Here is a 17,924-nt window from a genome sequence, read left to right on the forward strand (position 1 = left end):
AGGTGGTCTAAAAAGCAACAACCAGTTTATTTTGGAAGCCAGGTGAGGGCAGCTCTGTCCCTGGCTGGGATCGCTCTGCCTGTGTCTGTGCTGCCCAGGCTGGTGTCACGCTGCCCTGCCAGCCCAGGGACAGCCAGAGCTTCCTTTCACAACACAAAAGGCCAGACGGTACGTGATGTAGAGGATGGCTGAGAGGACCAGGGCCCCACAGACGAGGGCAGGGAGAGGGCTCCTGTGCAGTCCCTCCTCAGGGGGGAAGCCCTGCAGAGGGGAGCAGGAGTGAGCGAGCTCGTCGAAGGCGCTGGCGGTGGGGCAGGATGTGCAGTTGGTGGCTGAAGTGCCATGGCACGTGTAGCAGGAGGGGTGGCAGCGAGCACAGGTGTGGGAGGTGTTTGTGGTGGCAGCTCTGTGCGTCCGGCCAAAGTAGTGTGGAGGGCAGTAGGACAGGCAGGAGCTCTGGTGGATGTACAAAGAGCTGCCACACTCTGTGGAGGGATGGTGGTGTGAGTCAGGCTGCCAGGCCAGCCGGGGACGAGAGCACTGTCCCCTCCTGCCCAAAGCCTCACCCTGGCACGCTCCCTGCGTGTCCCTCCTGAGGCACTCGTCTGCAGCAGAAGCCGCAAAGTGCCTCGCTGTCATGTCCTCGTCTGTGCCGTAGAGGTGCAGAAGGAAGCTGGTCAGTAGTCCTGGGGGCAGGAGGGATAGGACATGGTGCTGATGGCAACCGCATTCCCACACTCCAGGCTTTGGGGTCCACAAGCTGGTGGATGTGGGGCTGGAAGCACTGAGGCTACGTGATGGGGAGTGAGCTGTACCTCCTTTCTGGCTGTGTGCTGGCCGTGGAGACTCTCAAACCAAACAACAACAGCCATGTAGGAAAAGAGAGATCTGGCCAGACCTCATGTCCAGGAGGAGCAGGAGAGGGCGAGGCAATGACTTAATGAAGTGTGGAAAGGAAGAAAGAACAGCCAGGCACTGGGTGACCACCGTGAATGGCCTTTGCTGCCCTGGGCACCCACCTGTGTTATAGGCATCGCCCTTGTTCTCCAGCTGGAGCATCCAGGTCCCATTGGGGTTCTCATCCCAGAAGTGTGTGGACATGAAGGTCCAGTCCTTGTAGCCCTGCTGGCTAGTGTCGTAGGGGCTGGAGGAGAGGAGAGCCAGGAGAAGAAATGCAGCCTAAGGAGGCCTAGAGTCGCCCTGTGCTTCACATAATGCATTGCTAAGATGTGGCAGGGGCCAGAGAAGAGCCTGGGCATGGTGAGCTCATGGCCCTGCGAGGGCCAGGAGAAGCCACTTCCATGGTGGGGGAGTCTCCTGGTCCCAGGAGAGGCTGCGAGAGGAGGCCCCTCTGCTCCCCAGCAGCTGGCAAGTCTCATTGCAATGTGGTCGCTGTAGAGCATCCTTACCGCACAGTCACCAGCGTGGATGTGGTCCCCATCGGGCTGGTCAGAGAGATCACCAGGTCCCCCCTGCGGCTGTAGCTCAGAGACAGCTGGACCTGGACGTGCTCCAGCGAGCGGATGCGCTTGGTCCTCCCAAAGCAGGAGGAGATGTCTGTAAAGACGGTGAGCTTGGAGCCGATGTTCCTGCCAAACACAAGAGAGAGGTGAGGGCATCTCTTCCCATTCCGAGGGTGTCCTGATCTCCCCCACAACCTCCAAGCACAGCCCTGTGGTTGCAGCAGAAGCTGTGCAGCACTGAAGCTTCTGGGAAGCATTGTTTTTTTCCTGTGGTGGGCACTCCCCGTGTGAGGTCGTCACATGAGGTTGAACCCAGGGATATCATCCCTTACCGGGGAGTGTGGAGAGCCCGGACAGAACACTTCCGTTGAGGCCGAGTTCCTGTCCATGCCTTGGCCATCTCCACCAGCAGACCAGCATCCAAGAGCCCATAGCCATAGTGGTGGCTCACTGAAAAGCAGATGCCACTCAAGAGAGGACACGTGAGCCCCTCTGCACAGCACCAGGGGGATCCTGCCCTAGGCCCGCTGGCAGGAGTTTAAGGGGCAGCACGTCCCCCCCGCAGCCAGAGGAAGGAAGCAGGAGCAGGCAGGGCACGCTGAGCCCCGAACTCACCCTTGCGCCCAACCCCATTCACAGCCCAATCTTCTGCTTGCAGGTGAGCAGGCTTGGAGGTCCTGATGACGAGATGCTGCAAGTCACGCCAGGTCAGGGCAGGGCTGGAAGCAAGGAGGACTTGGGGACAGAGGCCTCTGCCTTGGGTTAGTTTTCGAAGATAATATGTGACTCTTCTCTAACTTCTGATGTGGGAAAACCAGCTGTCTAGGTCCAAGCTGCTCCCACCACAACCCCCTTCACTGCTGAAAGAGGAGCAAGAGAGACCTCCAGAGGACAACTTTCCTCCTGGCTCTGGCCACTCTCAGTGTCCTGGAAGAAGATGCCGCCTCACTAGAGCCCAGGGAGGCCTCCCTGCTAGAGAAATACCCCTTCCTTGTCCCTGCAGGGTCCTGGTGAGCCACCAGGCTCTCCTTGGGGACTATCCTGTCACCTACTTGGCCTCTAGTGCGAGGGCGATCATCCCTGCAGCCAGCGGGGCTGAGGCAGAGGTCCCCGTGTGCTTGTCTGTGCAGCGGTGGTACAGGTCAGTGGTCACCTGTGGGGAGAGGTGGGTCTCGGCACCTTTGTGTGCTGCCGGAGCAGGGGGGAGGGCTGGCTGGAATTGGGTAACTCCAGTAAATGCTCTCTTCAGTTCCATTCTTGCTTTTGGGGGTCTAAGGCAGATACTTTGATAAACCCTCCCTCTCTGGGTAGGGAGGGCCCGGGTGAGCCCGTCTCTGCTGGGAGCTGGTGTCTGCCCAAGGGTCGCTGCTCCGGCAGAGCCGCGGTGGCACTCACAATCTGCACCTCGCTCCTGGTCCTGCTGCTGTAGGTGGTGGTGAGGATGGCAGAGCAGCTCTCGCTGTACCAGGGCCTCTGACCATCCGCCAGGACACTGCCCACTGACAGGGTGTAGATGCTGTTGGTGTACCCATCGCAGTTGCAGTTGTCGTAGTTGATACCACCATTGCCAGAGGCCCAGATGAAGATGGAGCCGAGGCCACCCCGTCCCTGGCAGAAGGGAAGCAGAGGCAGGGAAGCTGAGAGTTTTCACGCCAATGACGTCCCTGAGACCAGCGTTGAGCTTACGTTGGTGACGCCTCTGTAGAAGGCCTCCATGGCCAGCACACCCGGCCCATCCACGGTCTTCCCGTTGTCCTCGGGGCCCCAGCTGGCGCTGTAGATGTGGATGTGCTGGGGATGCAGGCTGAGAGACTGAGCCTCCAGCATGTCCGTGACGGGACCATCCAGCATCCGCACACCTGCAGGACCAGGATGAGGAGCAGCAGTGTCTGAGAGGCAGCAGCCACACCAGCTCTGCGAGAGCGGGAGCCTCATACACACCATGTGAATGTAAGTGCTGAGCGGCATCTCACCAGCCCCCATTTCATCCCCAGTTGTGTTGAGCACCTTTCACGCGATGCTGCCTTAAGGAGATCAGGCTCCTGCAGGTCTGTGTGGCCTCCACCATGAGCTGGTTCCCAAAGCTCCACGTTAAGCCCTTTGCTATTAAGCTCAGTGAGTTCTCCAAGCTTTTAATCCCACGCTCGCTTCCACTGAGAGCCTGAGCCTGCACGGTGCTGCCTGCTGGAGCCCTGCGCCGCACTAGGTGTTAAACCCTGCAGGAGCACCAAGCTTGCATCGTGGCTGGGTGTTGTGGTAACACTGTGCCATCCTCTACCCCACTGCAAGCCCCCAGTTTATAGAATCATGAAGGCTGGAAAAGACCTCTAAGCTCATCCAGTCCAACCATCAGCCCAACACCACCATCCCTACTAAACCATGTCCTGAAGTGCCCCATCTACATGCTTTTTGAACACTTCCAGGGATGGGGACTCGACCACTGCCCTGGGCAGCCTCTGCCAGGGCTTCACTACTCTTTCAGCAAAGGAATTTTTCCTGACACCCAACCTAAAACTCCCCTGGTGCAATTTGAGGCCAAGGAGCAGAGCAGCGCTGCCTAGGGCTGCGCATCCCCCTGGGATGCTGAGCTGGTTCATGGCTCTCATCCCACCAGAGCAATGCGTCACCTCCGACTTTGGCGTTGTACGCAACGCCTGCTCCGCAGATTCGGTTGTTGGCTGCAGCCGCCACTTCTCCCGCACAGCGTGTCCCGTGCCTGAGGGGCAGAGTGAGCCCGTGAGAGGGTCAAGGGCTCTGGGACAGCCCTGGCCTCTGGAGAGAGAAAGCACCCAGTGCAGGGTGCTGGGCCAAACTCACCGGTTCTCCAGCCCACTGGTGTACCTGGGCTGGGGGTCGGGGTCCTCGCTGTTGAAGTCGTAACTTGCCAGGGGGTCCTATTGCCAAAAGAGACGCCAGTGTGAGGAAACTGCCTTTTGGTGTGGGTTGCAACAGCTCAACGCAGCAGGGCAGGGATTGTCCCCGTAGATGTGGCACTGGTGAAGTTGCACCTCAAATCCTGGGTTCGGTTCTGTCCCCTCACTCCAAGAAGGACATTGAAGAGCTGGAGCATGTCTGGAGAAGGGAATAGGGCTGGGGAAGGGGCTGGAGAACAGGGGTTGTGGGAGCGGCTGAGGGCCCTGGGGCTGTTCGGTCTGGAATAGAGGAGGCTGAGGGGAGACATCATCACTCTCTGCAGCTCCTGGGAAGGAGGGTGGAATGAAGTGGATACTGCTTTCTTCTAACGTGTGACAAATGATAGGATGAAAGGAAATGGCCTCAAGTTGTGCCAGAGGAGGCTTAGTTTGGATGTTGGGAAAACTTCCTTCACAGAAAGCATTGCCAAGCCCCGGCTGAGGCTGCCCAGGGCAGTGGTGGAGTCTCCATCCCTGGAGAGATTTAAAAGCCATGTGGATGTGGTGCTGAGGGACATGGTTTGGTGGTGGAGTTGGCAGTGCTGGGTTAAGGGTCGGACTTGGTGATCTTAAAGGTTCTTTCCATCCTAAACAGTCCTCTAATTCCACAGCACAGGCTCCTGGCGGTTTGCTCGGTGTCAGGCAGCACACATCGCCCAGCTTTTCCTGCGAACTCGCTCCTGCCCAGCCCCAAGAGGGCAGGGAGGCACTTTTGCACCCAGCAATTGCTCTGAGATAACATGGAGCTGATGGGAGTTGGGCTTTGCCAAGGGAGCGTAATGTAGCACGTGGCTGTGCTGCTTGCTTGTCCCCAGGCTCACGTTCAGAGAGAAAGCCCAGCGCAGGGAGTCACCCCAGGCTGAGCCTCACCAGCAGTGTGGTTAGGAGAGAGGAATGGCAAAGCCTGAAATTATGTTATTACAAACAACAACTGATTTCCCATTCTTTCCTCCTGGCTCTCAGAGCACGTGAGGGCTTTCTAGCTTTACTGGCTTTGCAGCTTGCTGTAATTACACCTATTTTGGGGGCTTGAGCGTGTACAAGTTCTAACACCTCCTCGATGTGAAAATTCATTGTGGGAGGCACCAAACCTTTTGATCCAGACACAGAGAGGCAGGGTTCCCACTGCAAACTCCCACGGGTGGGATGAAGGCACCAGCTCCCACCCTCCCCTCTAAACAATGTGCCCCGAAGGAGGTGGTTTGGGACTCAGGCCCTAGTAGTTACGTAGTTGGCAGACAAGTCCGGGTGGTCTTTCTCGATGCCATCATCCAGGATGGTCAGCACAACACCCAGCCCGCTGTACCCTTTGCTCCAAGCCGTAAGGATGTTTAGATCAGGATTGATGTCATTGTTCTGGAAAACAGATTAAATCTGCTCAGCCCCTGGGCTCTGGGTGACCTTCAAGGACTCTCCTGCTGCCTCAGCACTGTCAGCATTAGTTCTGTTTACACACCAGGGAGGGGATGTGCTTGAGGATTAGGAGAGAGTGGCAAAATCTCACCATGTACCACTGCTTATGGAACCAGGGATCTGTTGGCACCACGCTGATGCTTCTCCTCGTGCGCCTCTTTACAGTTTGCTGCTCAAACCAGAGGACCTGGATGGGAAGCGGTGGCATTTGTGCCAGGCAGAGCCTGCCCAGCACTGCACACCTTGGTCCCTGCAGCCACCTCCTACCTACCTTTGGCTCCTTCTTCAGGCGTATAGTCCAGCTCCAGTGCCTGCTTAAGGCTTTCTGCCTGATGCCACGATGTTTGAAGTGGTAATAAGGCGCTCCCTCTATCACCTGTAGGTGTGAAGAGCTGATGTAAGAGAGTGTTTCTAGACAAGCAACGTGTGCGCCAGCTCTGCGTGGGCCATAGAGATCAGAAAGATGCATTTGATATGGGTTGTGTGCTGCAGGACGAGCAGAGAGCGTCCCTTGGGAAGATCTGTGTGGCTTTCGGGTATCCTGACTCCCCCGTGCATACACAGAGGTGGTTCATGTTGTGCATCTCTGCCACACTCAGGCTTTGATCTGCATCCAGAGGGTTAGAATCATGGAATGGTTTGAGCTGGAAGGGACCTCAAAGCCCATCCAGTCCCACCCCCTGCCATGGGCAGGGACACCTCCCACTGGATCCGGTTGCTTCAAGCCCCATCCAACCGGGCCTGGAACCCCTCCAGGGATGGGGCAGCCACCACTGCTCTGGGCAGCCTGGGCCAGGGCCTCCCCACCCTCAGAGTGAAGAATTTCTTCCCAATATCTCATCTAAATCGATTTTCTTTCCATCTGAAGCCATTACCCTTTGCCCTGTCCCTGCCCTCCCTGATCCAGAGCCCCTCCCCAGCTTTTCCTGCAGCCCCTTTCAGCACTGGAAGCTGCTCTAAGGTCTCCCTGGAGCCTTCTCTTCTCCAGGATGAGCAACCCCAGCTCTCAGCATCTTCATAGCAGCATTAACCCAGGTGAGCAGAGGGGGACGAGGCTGCGCCGCCACACCTGCCCCAGGCAGATCAGTCCATGCCGCCGTGCCAGGGCGCTGGCGTCCCCCCCCGCCACCCTTACGGCCCAGCTGCTCAGGTACACGCGGGGTTCGGCGGGGCCCGGGGGAGCCGCGGCCACCGCCAGCGCCGCCAGCGCCACCAACAGCGCGGGCCCCCCCGCCATGGACGCCGCGGGGGTTGCCATAGCAACGCCGTGGCCCCACCCTTTCGCACCCCACTTGCTGGTCTCCACGGTGGGCGTGGCCTAAATGTAGTTAGCCACGCCCCTCACGTACCATTGACTCGGTGTGGGGACCTTTCTATGCAGTTAGCCCCGCCCGTCGCAACCGATTGGCCAGAGCTCTTGGGGGCGTGGCCATGGGGACAGGTTAGTCCCGCCCCTCTCCGCCCGGGGGCGGTGGGACCGGAGAGGAGCGTTGGCCCCGCTCCGACCCGAGCCGCTCCGCCTGCCGCCGCGATGGGGACGGTGCAGCAGCGCCTGCACCGCCTCCTCGATCGCCCCGGCCCCGTCGGCGACCTCCTAGGTCGCCTGGAAGCCCGTACTGGCGTCCCGCGGTTCTACCTGGCCACAGGTGCGACCGGTCCCCACATGCCGTGCCGGGTCTGGGCGGGGTGCGAGGGGGGCTGCCCGTGCCTGGCAGCCCCTCACCGTGGCTCTGGGCTGTGCAGGCAGCGGGGAGGCAGGCAGGGGACAGGCGGGAACAGCCGGTGCGTGGGGAATGGGGTGGGATGGGAAAGATGGGACAGATGGAACGGGATGGGATGGGATGGGATGGGAGGGATGGAATGAGATGGGAAAGATGGAATGGGAAAGATAGGATGAGATGGAATGGGATGGGAGGGATGGGATGAGATGGCAGGGATAGGATGTTATGGGAGGGGAAGGGTTGGGATGGGATGGGAGCCGCACCAGCCTTCCTCGCCTTCAGCGGGCATGAAATGCCACACGCCAGCCCCCAACAGATGGACTGGGTGATACTGGAGGTCTTTTCCAACCTTAATGGTTCTATAATTCTATGATCCTGTGATTCTATGACCCTGAAACCTGTGGGGTCTGTGTGTCTGAGGTCTTGGACAGACCCTCAAGAACCCCAAACTGGCTGCTGATGGAGCAGGGTCTCCCACATTGTGATGGGTCAGACTGGGTATTGGGGGTGGGAACATCCACCCTCATGTACCACCCATCCCACGGGATTCATGTTGCTTGATGGCAGGAGGGCAGAGGTCCGCATGTTAACCAGATCCTGTTTGCTCATTAATGAGAAACCAGCTGGCATCTCCCTGGGGAGCTGCTTCCTGGTACGATGTGACCCCTCTCTATGTCCTCACCGTGGCTCTGACCCTGTTCTCCTGTTCGGTATTTAATATAAAGCCTCCCAGGAGAAGCTCGGGGTTTCCTGGTTGCATGGATCCCATCAGGCACTTCCCTGCCTTTTGCCTCCCGGTGCCTTTCCCTGGTCCTTTCCCAGGGCTCATTTTCCTGATCTGAGGGGGAATGTCGTCCTTGAACGGGCGTGTGCCGCTGTGAGCAGGTTGGATGTCTTGTGTGGTGGTTGAACATCTTCAAAGCAAAACAATCCCAGGACTTTGGTTGTGCTTGGCTGTGATGGACTTTGGGGGGCAGGGAAAGAGCAGAGGCATCGCTTCCATCAAAGAGCGATGGTCCCATGTCCTGCAAAAGGAGAAGCTGGTGCTCAACTACAGATGTCAGATTTCTCCCTCCTGCAGCTCTGGACCAGTTCCTGATTTGTGTTTGAACCCAGCAGGGTCAGTTCTGCACCTCCGGGGCCAGTAATGGCCCTCAGGTTGTGCTTTGCAGCCCATCTTGCCTGGCCTCTGGGCGGCACAGCCATGTGGTGGCTGCAGCTGGGCTCAACTCTCCCCGAAGGAGGACGGTATCCCCTTCCCGAGGCAGGGCTGGCATCGTGCCGGCTGTTTGCCCTCTCCACCAGGGAAACCTCTCGCTCTCTTTTAAATGCTCTTGTAATCAGTATTCTCCCAACTATCCTCTCCTGTGTGGGGCTGGGGTCTTGGAGGCTTGGACAGGCGCTGGGGTCAGCTCTGGTCGCTCTCCTTGCAGCTCTTTTTTGTAAGCCAAACCTTTCACTTGGATTTTTGCTGTTACATAAATTTCTCTGGGGGCTAAACTTAGCCCTTGAAATCCCTCTCAGAGGAATGACAGCCAGTGCTGCCTGAACCTGCCGGCTCCTTTTCCTTGAAGGCAGCTTTGGGGTTGCTCCACCTGAGCGAAGGAAAAGTCACTTTGCTCCTGCTCTTCTCCTGGGAATACCCTGAAGCCCTGTTTGTGTCCAGAGCCGTGGCTGCCCCGCACCGGGGGCTGGAGCAGGGCACGGAAATGCTGCAGTGAGCAGAGCAGGGATAATCCGTCCTCCGAGCCCGAGCAAGGGCTTGCCTCTAATTCCCCAGCACTGACAGGTTAAGTCCTGGCTTTCCTGCCCGCTTAGGTTTGTGGAGGAGTTTTTCTGCAGGATAGGCAAGAGGCAGCTGGGGGGGACTGCTTTCCTGTCTTGTGTCTCGGCTACCTGGGGCAGGTCGGAAGGGAGCTGCTGGCATCTCCAAACCCTTTGAGCCCACACGTGAGCCAGGGCTCTTCACCATGGCCATGGTTTCTCCCTCTCCCAGCTTCTCCAGCTCTCCCAGTTCCACTGAACCTGCCTCCTTCGAGCGTCTGAGAGCTGGGCAGGCTCCAAGTGACCAAAGCCTCAGCTTACGTTTAATTTTAATGCTTTAATTTAGTATCAGGGAAGCGGGATCGGATTGCTGGTTCTCAGATGGGTGAAATCTAACGAACAGTGGTTGCTCAGCATGAGCATGTGCAGATGTGTACAGGGAGCAGAAAAGCTCCAGCAGCAAGGCTGCCTCTGGGCGCTTGGCTCCGGTGGCAAAGCTTGTCCTTGAACAGTCATTATCGAGCGGCTCCGAGCCTTGTGTGCGGAGGAGCAGCTCAGTGCCTTGACTTTGGACTGTAGGTGCGTGTTAAAATCTCTGTTTCTGACGTCTCTGCAGCCTTGGCCCAGGTCCCGGCTGGCAATAGGTCAAACACACTGAGAGTTTGTGGTGGTAAAGTCCCTTCCAGGCCAAGGAGGGGACAAGCGGTGACAGGGCCAGGTCGTGGCTCCCTTGGGAAGGGAGGTGTCCCACTCCACAGCAGACACGGCTCAGGGCAGCTGAGCAAGCGGCACATTGAGCACCTCACTGGGCTGGTGTGCAGAGGGCTGTACTGGAATTAATTGGGGGATGGTCAGAATTTCCAGCTGGAGGGTCCCAGCAAGCACCTCTTCACAGAACCATGGAATGATTTGGGTGAGAAGGGACCTCAGAGCCCACCCAGTCCCACTCCCTGCCAAGGGCAGGGACACCTCCCACCGGATCCGGTTGCTCCAAGCCCCATCCAACCTGGCCTTGAACCCCTCCAGGGATGGGGCAGCCACCACTGCTCTGGGCAACCTGGGCCAGGGCCTCCCCACCCTCACAGCAGAACATTTCTGCCTAAGATCTCATCTCAATCTCCCCTCTTTCAGCTGAAAACTGCTGCCCCTCATCCTATCTCCGCACTCCCTGATCAGGAGCCCCTCCTAGCTTTCCTGTAGGCTCCCTTTGAGTACTTCTTCTCACTACTGGGATGAGAAACCTGCTCAGCTGACGGAGCTGGGGTGTCTCTGCAGTGCTGGCAGGTACATGACCGTCCTTTCTGTCCCCTCGGCAGGCTCGGTGGCGTTCCTGGGGCTGTACCTCATGTTCGGCTATGGCGCCTCACTGCTCTGCAACCTCATTGGCTTCGCCTACCCTGCGTACGTCTCGTAAGTACCGATGTCCCTGCTCAGCCTCCCTGCAGCACCTGGAGAGCATTCCCTGCTCAGGCAGTTACGTTCAGGAAGTTCTTGAGACCTTCCTGAGAAGGCTGTGACCTGGCTTGGGGCAGCAGCACCCGGCAGGCAGGTTTGCTCCAGGGTGTGGAGGACTTGGGAAGGAGGTGCCCACCCAGGACTGCAGCAGCAGTGCCCTTCTCCTCTCCTACGACAGCATCAAAGCCATCGAGAGCTCCAACAAAGAGGATGACACCACATGGCTGACGTACTGGGTGGTGTACGGCGTCTTCAGCGTAGCGGAGTTCTTCTCTGACACCTTCCTCTACTGGTTCCCCTTCTACTATGCTGGGAAGGTAACAGCTTTGCTGGGGGCTGACAGTGCCAGAGTCCTCCCACCCAATAGCTGAACTTGGAGGAATCAATTGTGGTGGACACTGCCCCATCAGCAGGGCGGTAGCGGTGGCTGTGGTGGGGCTGCTGTCCATCTCAGAGCTCCCTGTGGTCAGCACGGGTCCTGGTACCTCTGGCAAAGCTGCCTTTGGGCCAGGTTGGGAGGGACCGGAGCAGCTCAACTGATTCCCCATCACTACCCTGCTTCTGGAGGCTGCCTCCCTTGGCCCCTGCCCTGCCATCTTCCACCTCGGAAGCATCTCTCCTCCCCACAGTGCCTGTTCCTGGTGTGGTGCATGGCCCCCGTGTCCTGGAACGGGTCTCAAGTGCTCTACCACAACGTCATCCGGCCCTGCTTCCTCAAGCACCACCAGACTGTGGACAAGGTGCTGGGCAACCTCACCACCAAAGCCCTGGATGCAGCTTCCACCGTCACCCGAGAAGGTAATGTGGGTCCCACGTTCCCTGCCATCCTGCTCCATGTCCGGTCTGGCTCTGCTGGGACACCGGCAGCTCTTGTTTTAATGACCATCGCAGGGCCTCTCTCCGTGCCCACGGGCTGTGCTCCTGTGCGGTGACAGGAGCTGAGCCGGGGCCTCGCTCTCCCCTCTCTGTAATTCTCTCTCTTCTCTTTGCGCCTCACGGTCCAGTCCTGCAGACTCTGGTCAGCAGCAGAGCCCGGCTGGCGGCCGAGGTGGCACCGCAGCTCAGCTTGTCTGTATGTAAGAGCCAGATTCCCGCTGAAGGGAGAAGGGAGCTGTTCCACACCCATTGCTGCGCCGCTACACGGCTCATGGCTTAGGCAGGCGTACACTTCACTGGGTCAAAATCTGTCTGGATGGCCGAGCCCAGGTTGTTGTGGTGAACGGAGCTCAGCCCCGCTGGTGGCCGGTCCCAAGCGTGTTCCCAGGGATCAGTGCTGGGAACGGTTCTGTTTAACCTCTTTATCCATGACGCGGATAAAGGGATGGATAAAGGGCTCCCTCAGTCTGTTTGCAGAGGGCACCAACTGGGTGGGAGCATCGATCTGCTGGCGGGTAGGGAGGCTCTGCAGAGGGACCTGGCCGGGCTGGATCCATGGGCTGAGGCCAACGGCATGGGGTTCAACCAGGCCAAGTGCCGGGTCCTGCACTTGGACCACAACAACCCCATGGGACGCTCCAGGCTTGGGGAAGAGCGCCTGGAAATCTGCCCAGAGGGAAAGACCCTGGGGGTGCTCGTCAGCAGCGGCTGAATGTGAGTCAGCAGTGGCCCAGGTGGGCGAGAAGCATCCTGGCTTGGATCAGCCATGGGGTGGCCGGTGGGAGAGGGGCAGGGATCGACCTCTGGACTTGGTGCTGAGGCCACACCTTGGACCCTGGGTTCAGTTCTGGCCCCTCACTCCAAGAAGGACATTGAGGGGCTATAGCAAGTCCAGAGAAGGGAACGGAGCACAGGGATTCTGGGGGTGGCTGAGGGACCTGGGGCTGTTCAGCCTGAAGAAGAGGATGCTACGGGGAGACCTCATCGCGCTCTGCAGCTCCTGGAAAGGAGGTTGTGGTTAGGTGGGTGCTGGGCTCTTCTCCCAAGTAACAGGTGATAGGACAAGAGGAAATGGCCTCAAGTTGCCCCAGGGGAGGTTTAGGTTGGATATTAGGAAAAATGTCTTCACTGCCAAAGTGGTGAAGCCCTGGCAGAGGCTGCCCAGGGCAGTGGGGGAGTCCCCATCCCTGGAGTGGTTAAAAATACCCATGTGGATGTGATACTTTGGGCCGTGGTTTAGTAGGGATGTTGTTGGGCTGTTGGTTGGACTGGATGAGCTTAGAGGTCTTTTTCAACCTTGATGCTCCTACGATTCTACCACCAACTGCTTGGCCAGATTCTGTCAATGGCTGTGGCCACCTCACTGCTGGCCAAATGAGCTCCGGCTCTTGCAGACACCAGCGTGGTTCACGTGCAACCGCTCCTTTCTCCCTCGGTGTGGATAGAGCAGGTGCTTTCCTTGCTTCTCCGTAGCCAGACCCCTCCAAGATGTGTCCTCCCTCCACCCTTCCATGTCTGTGTTCCTTGGTGTTGGTGACAACACGGGGCTCCTGTTTGAAGCTCCCTCAGCCCCACCGCATCTGTGTCCATTGGCGTTGGTGGGGCTCATGTCTGAAGCATGAGCGCAAGCAGCTTCCCACCAGCTCCTGGGAGATGGGAGAGGAGGAGGGAATGAGGCTTCTGTTCGAAGCATCCCACCCTGGGTGCAAACAGCCCCCAACAGCTCCAGAGAGGTGGCTGGGAGGGAATGAGGGTGATAGGAAGGCAGGGAAAGGGGATGGTGGGAAAGGAGGGAACAGGGACCGTAGGAAGGCAGGGAAATGAGATGGTGGGAAGGGGACTCCTGTTTGAAGCATCCCACCCAGGGCACAGGCAGCTTCCCACCATCCCCAGGGAGATGGCTGGGAGGGAAGTGGGAAGGCAGGGAACAGAGATGGTGGGAAAGGAGGGAATGGGGATGGTGGGAAGGCAGGGGATGGGATGTCGATGGCTGCAGCTTTCTGGGAAGGTGCCAATGCCTCAGGAGTGGTAGGACAAAGCCTAACACCGTCCTCATCTGTCCCCCAGCCTCCAGAGCATCCCTGAACATGGCAGGAGGAGCAGTGAAGAGCGAGTGACCCGGGTACCACCAGGCCCAGGCGCGATCGTTTCTACCCCAAATAAACCAAAAACCAGCCCCTCCCTAAGTGTGGTTTTTGTGGGCCGCGGCGCCTTTAAGAGGGGGGAGGGGGGAGGAGCGAGGGGGCGTGGCTTGGGTGCGGAAGTGAAGCCGCGGGGAGGGGCCCGGGAGGCTACGGTGGCCGAGAGGCGGGCGGCGGGTGAGGAGCTGGGGGTGGTGGTGTCCGTCCGTCCTGTGGGGGGAGAGGGGGCGCCTCTGTCTGTCCTGGGGTGGACAGGCTGGGGCGCTCTGTCTGTGTGTCCTGGAGGAGGAGGAGTGTCTGTCTGTCCGTCCGTCCTAGGGGAAGGCTCTGTCTGTCTGTCCTAGGGTGGACAAGGTGGGGGCTCTGTCTGTGTGTCCTGGAGCGTGGGGGTATGGCTGTCTGTCCTGGGAGAAGGGGGGGATGTCTGTTTGTCCTAGAGGGAGCGGAGGAGGTTCAGTCTGTTTGTCCTGGCATTTGCTCTGTCTGTGTGTCTTGGGGCGGGGCTGGATATCTGTCTGTCTGTCCGGGGGCGGGGGCAGAGAGGGCTCTGGGTTGGACAAGGTAAGGGGCTCTGTTTGTCATGGGATCACTGGGTGAGTGTGTTTGTCTGTCTGTGCTGGGGTGGACAAGGTGGGTGGGCTCTGCCTATCTGTCTGTTCCCAGGGGAAGGGTCTATCTGTCTTGGGGTGGACAAGGGGGTGATGTCTGTTTGTCTGTCCATCTATCCATCCCTGAGTGAATGAGGTAGGATGCTCTGTCCGTCTGTCTAACAGGCAAGGAGAGGGCTGCTGTCTGTCCTGGGACAGCGAGAGGGTCTGGGGAGGAGCGTGGGTCTGTCTGTCTGGGGAGTGCCGGGGGGGGGGCGGGGGCAGTGTGTCTGTCTAAAGGGTGTCTGCCTGTCTGTCCCCCCCGCCTCACCCGCCAGCCCCCGGGATGAGCTCCAAGGCCAAGCGTGTGCTGCCCACCCGCCCCGAGCCCCCCATGGTGGAGCAGATCCTGGCTGACGTGCAGGGCACCCACCCCACCGACCCCGTCTTCCTTCTCCCCACCGAGCCCCGCCGGGACCACGGACCCCCCCAAGGTGAGTGCCAGGGCCGGGGGGTAGCCGGGGATGGGGGCTCTGGCGGCTGAGCCCCTTCTGCCCCCCCCAGGCTCCCCCAGCCCCGCCAGGCTGGAGGACCAGGAGCGGGAGCGACTCTACCAACAAAGCCGTTCCTACGTGGAGATGAATCAGCGGCTGCAGGAATCCCGGGAGCGGCTGCAGGAACGGCGTGAGGAGCTGCAGCGGGCGGGGGTGGCGTTGGAGCATAGCATCTTGGAAATGAGGCAGAAAGCGTTCTGAGGCCGGTGTTGGTGTTGGAATTCAAGGCTCCTCTCCATCGACATCTCAGGACTTTCCATGGTTACAATTCCACCTGCCCAAACGAGGGGTAGAACCAATTGTGTTTAATTTACGTAGGATTCGGTGTTGCTGGTGTCTCACCAACGTCTGAGAAGGTTGGGTCTGTCCCACCTTGCAGCCCAACCTTTCCTCTGGGAGCACCTGGACCTGCTGCCCGTGCCAAGAAGGGTTTGTCTGGGTGCGGCAACAGGTTCCCGGTGCTGGAGGAAAGGCTCAGCCCCCATGTTTGGCCCCATTTGTGGTGTGTGGCATGTCATCTGCACCCTCACACCGCCCCTTCATCTATGACTTCTCCATCTGGTACTGCCCCGAGGATGACCACATTGCCTCCCGCATCTCGGAACGCTTGAAGAAAGAGGGGTTTCAGGGCTACACGGAGCACCAGGACCAAGTGGCCGGGACATCCGTCATCTTGACGGCCATCGAGGTCATCAAGGCCAGCCGGGTGGCCATCCTGCTCTTCTCTACCAAGTCCCTGTGTGACCCATGGTGCCAGCGCGTTTCCCAGTGGATCCTGTGTCATAATATCCATTGCCACGGGACCAAGTTGATCCCCGTGTACGTGGGCGTGGAGAAAGCCGAGGTACCTCCCTTCCTGCACCACCTCTTGGGGCTGGAATACCAGGCAGAGATGTTCCTGGACAGGCTTGTGGACAGCCTGAAGACATCCCACTCAGCAGTGAGGAGAGCCAGGACTGCTCCATCCTCCAGCAAGAAGAGCTGAGGGACTGTGGGAGCCAAGAACCAGATTAGGGGCCAAATCCAGCTCCTTCGGCCCCACAACCATGGTGGTGGGGACGGTGTTGTCCTGGACTGCTAGTAAAGGTGCTGGGAACGGGTCACCCCAGCGCTGGGGATTGTCACAAATCTCATTAAACACCCTTCTCAGAGAACTGAGGATGCAATTTGCTGTGTGCAACCCCTGCCTTCAGTCACTGAGCAGGGGCTGAGGTCAAAGTGAAACCCCAGGAAGTACCAGAGTGGATGCTCACCCCAAGCAGAGACTTGAGATGCTCTCCCAGCCATGGGAGCCCCTGCCCTCTGCTCGGGGTCTGCTCCCCACTGCTGCCTGCCCCCAGGGTGACTCTGGGGGCCCCTTGGTGTGTGGGCAGCGGTGGCCGGCGTGCTATCCTTCACCAGCTTGGACCCCACCAACCCTTTTAAGCCACCAGTGGCCACCTCGGCCGTGAAGCACAAGAAATGGATCCAGAAAACGCTGCGGAGGGGCTGCGTCTCCACCGGGCATGCAGGACAGACGGACCAGCCCTTCCTATTTACACAGGTTGGCTTTTAATTCTTAATACTGTCCAGAATCCCAGTAAAATAACATCCTTAGTACATACATACAGCGATGGGGGATCAGGACACGCCAAAACCCAGGCGCATTGCCCACAGGAGGGCTGAGCTGATGGGAACACAAGGAGATGGGCAGGGTGGTGGGGCTTGAGCCCAGGGCCACAGCCGAGGTGTGGGGTAATGCTGTTCCTCCTGGCACATGTGGGTCTGGTGTTTGATTACAGCTCTTCGGGGTACAGGCTTCCCCGGGGACTTTGTCCCCCCTGTTTCTTGCTCAGGTGGATGTGGGTGCTTGTTTCATGGCTCCAGGCTGGGCTGGGACTCTGCTCCTGGCTCCTGTTGGATCCCCATGGATCCCTGTGTATGTCCCCACAGCCCTGGTGACTCCCTGGCCTCCACGTGAACCCTCGTGGCTCCACTGCACATCCCCACAGCCCCAACGCACCCCCCAGAGCCCCTCGTTGTGTCCTCAAACCCCTGTGTCCTCCGCGTAGCCCCACGCCTGTCCCTGCAGCCCCTCCATGTCTGTGGAGGGTCACAGGTGACCCCTCCAACGCGGGCAGTGAGCCGTGGTGGGGAGGACTATGGGACACCCGAGGGGTCGAGGAGCCCTGTGCGGGGTTGGGGAGCACCCAGGGCCAGGGGTCCCTTTGCAGCTCGTTCCTCTGCCCACGCTGGCAGCAGGAGCCGGGGCGTCCCCCGTGCTGTGGGGCTGGGAGCCACTGTGCTTGTGGGCGTAATCCAGTCCTCGATGGACTCGTGTCCACAGCTGGCAGGGGAGCACCAGGATCCTGGCTGAGAGCTGGGACAGGGCTGTTCCACCCTGGGGTGGGAAGCTGAGGGGCCGCCGATGGGGGTAAGGGGCCCCAGACCCTTTTCTGGGGGTTGGGTACCCCGGTGCCAGCTGAGCCCCCCATCTCCTCCCAGGGCAGGTCCCCAGCCCAGTGACGCGACCGTGTGAGCAGCCCCCAGGACGAACCCGTTGGGACCCCGGCCACGCACCGCCAGCCCTTGCGCAGCTGCTCTTCCGCCTTTTCCACCCGATGCCACCTTGAAGCAGTGCAAGCACCAGGGCTGCACATTAGCCATTTGCAGTCAGCCGTACACCTTAATGAGGAGCCTCCAGCAGCACAAATGAGGAGTCCTGACCCCCATCTCCTCACAGCCATGTGCTCTCCCCCTATGAAACCTCTCCCTGTGTGGATCCAGCCATGCGTTCCCTTTTCCCCGTTAATAAATGAGCTGCAATTGTTGGCAGCGCTGGGCGCTGGTGCCGAGACGAGCTGAAGCAGGCGGTGGAGACCTGGTGATGGGGCGCAGCGTGCCATCTTCCCGGCATGCAGGATCAGCCAACCCCTGGTTCAGCCTCTGCCCGAGGTGTGGGAGAGCAGAGTGGGGGCACATGGGGACACAGCTCCTGCTCACCGTGTCCCAGGATGTCCATCGGCAAGAGGAGACGTTCACCAAGATGCACCCCAGTT

General features: G+C 59.3%; 3 protein-coding genes across 6 annotated transcripts; 2 read left to right on the forward strand and 1 right to left on the reverse strand.

The window, feature by feature from the left end:
• Positions 1-84: 84 nt before the first annotated feature.
• PCSK4 (proprotein convertase subtilisin/kexin type 4) lies at positions 85-6,257 on the reverse strand. The gene is given in 15 exon segments (XM_054050269.1): positions 85-485; positions 567-686; positions 1,020-1,189; positions 1,410-1,589; positions 1,796-1,913; positions 2,079-2,182; positions 2,516-2,616; positions 2,859-3,071; positions 3,150-3,322; positions 4,091-4,179; positions 4,281-4,357; positions 5,603-5,731; positions 5,880-6,027; positions 6,029-6,176; positions 6,179-6,257. Coding segments are annotated over 15 exon segments (2,229 nt in total). The 3' UTR covers positions 85-105.
• Positions 6,258-7,228: 971 nt separating this feature from the next.
• Positions 7,229-13,785, forward strand: REEP6 (receptor accessory protein 6). Of its 2 annotated transcripts, XM_054050544.1 has the most exons (6): positions 7,229-7,434; positions 10,590-10,683; positions 10,907-11,045; positions 11,358-11,526; positions 11,733-11,800; positions 13,672-13,785. In XM_054050544.1, exons 1-6 carry the CDS (start codon positions 7,320-7,322, stop codon positions 13,687-13,689), a joined length of 603 nt encoding a protein of 200 aa, XP_053906519.1. In that variant the 5' UTR covers positions 7,229-7,319; the 3' UTR covers positions 13,690-13,785. The 2 variants fall into 2 exon arrangements, with proteins under 2 accessions (XP_053906519.1, XP_053906520.1); XM_054050545.1 differs by lacking the exon at positions 11,733-11,800 and having other exon boundaries at positions 7,231-7,434.
• Positions 13,786-13,873: 88 nt separating this feature from the next.
• C27H19orf25 (chromosome 27 C19orf25 homolog) lies at positions 13,874-17,505 on the forward strand. Of its 3 annotated transcripts, none has more exons than XM_054050373.1 (4): positions 13,874-13,922; positions 14,671-14,826; positions 14,897-16,429; positions 17,371-17,505. In XM_054050373.1, exons 2-3 carry the CDS (start codon positions 14,679-14,681, stop codon positions 15,085-15,087), a joined length of 339 nt encoding a protein of 112 aa, XP_053906348.1. In that variant the 5' UTR covers positions 13,874-13,922; positions 14,671-14,678; the 3' UTR covers positions 15,088-16,429; positions 17,371-17,505. The 3 variants fall into 3 exon arrangements, with proteins under 3 accessions (XP_053906348.1, XP_053906347.1, XP_053906346.1); XM_054050372.1 differs by lacking the exon at positions 13,874-13,922 and adding an exon at positions 13,959-14,099; XM_054050371.1 differs by lacking the exons at positions 13,874-13,922; positions 14,671-14,826 and having other exon boundaries at positions 15,089-16,429.
• Positions 17,506-17,924: the final 419 nt, after the last annotated feature.

Source organism: Cuculus canorus, chromosome 27 (assembly GCF_017976375.1).
Source record: "Cuculus canorus isolate bCucCan1 chromosome 27, bCucCan1.pri, whole genome shotgun sequence".
In the NCBI taxonomy this organism is placed as follows: Eukaryota; Metazoa; Chordata; class Aves; order Cuculiformes; family Cuculidae; genus Cuculus; species Cuculus canorus.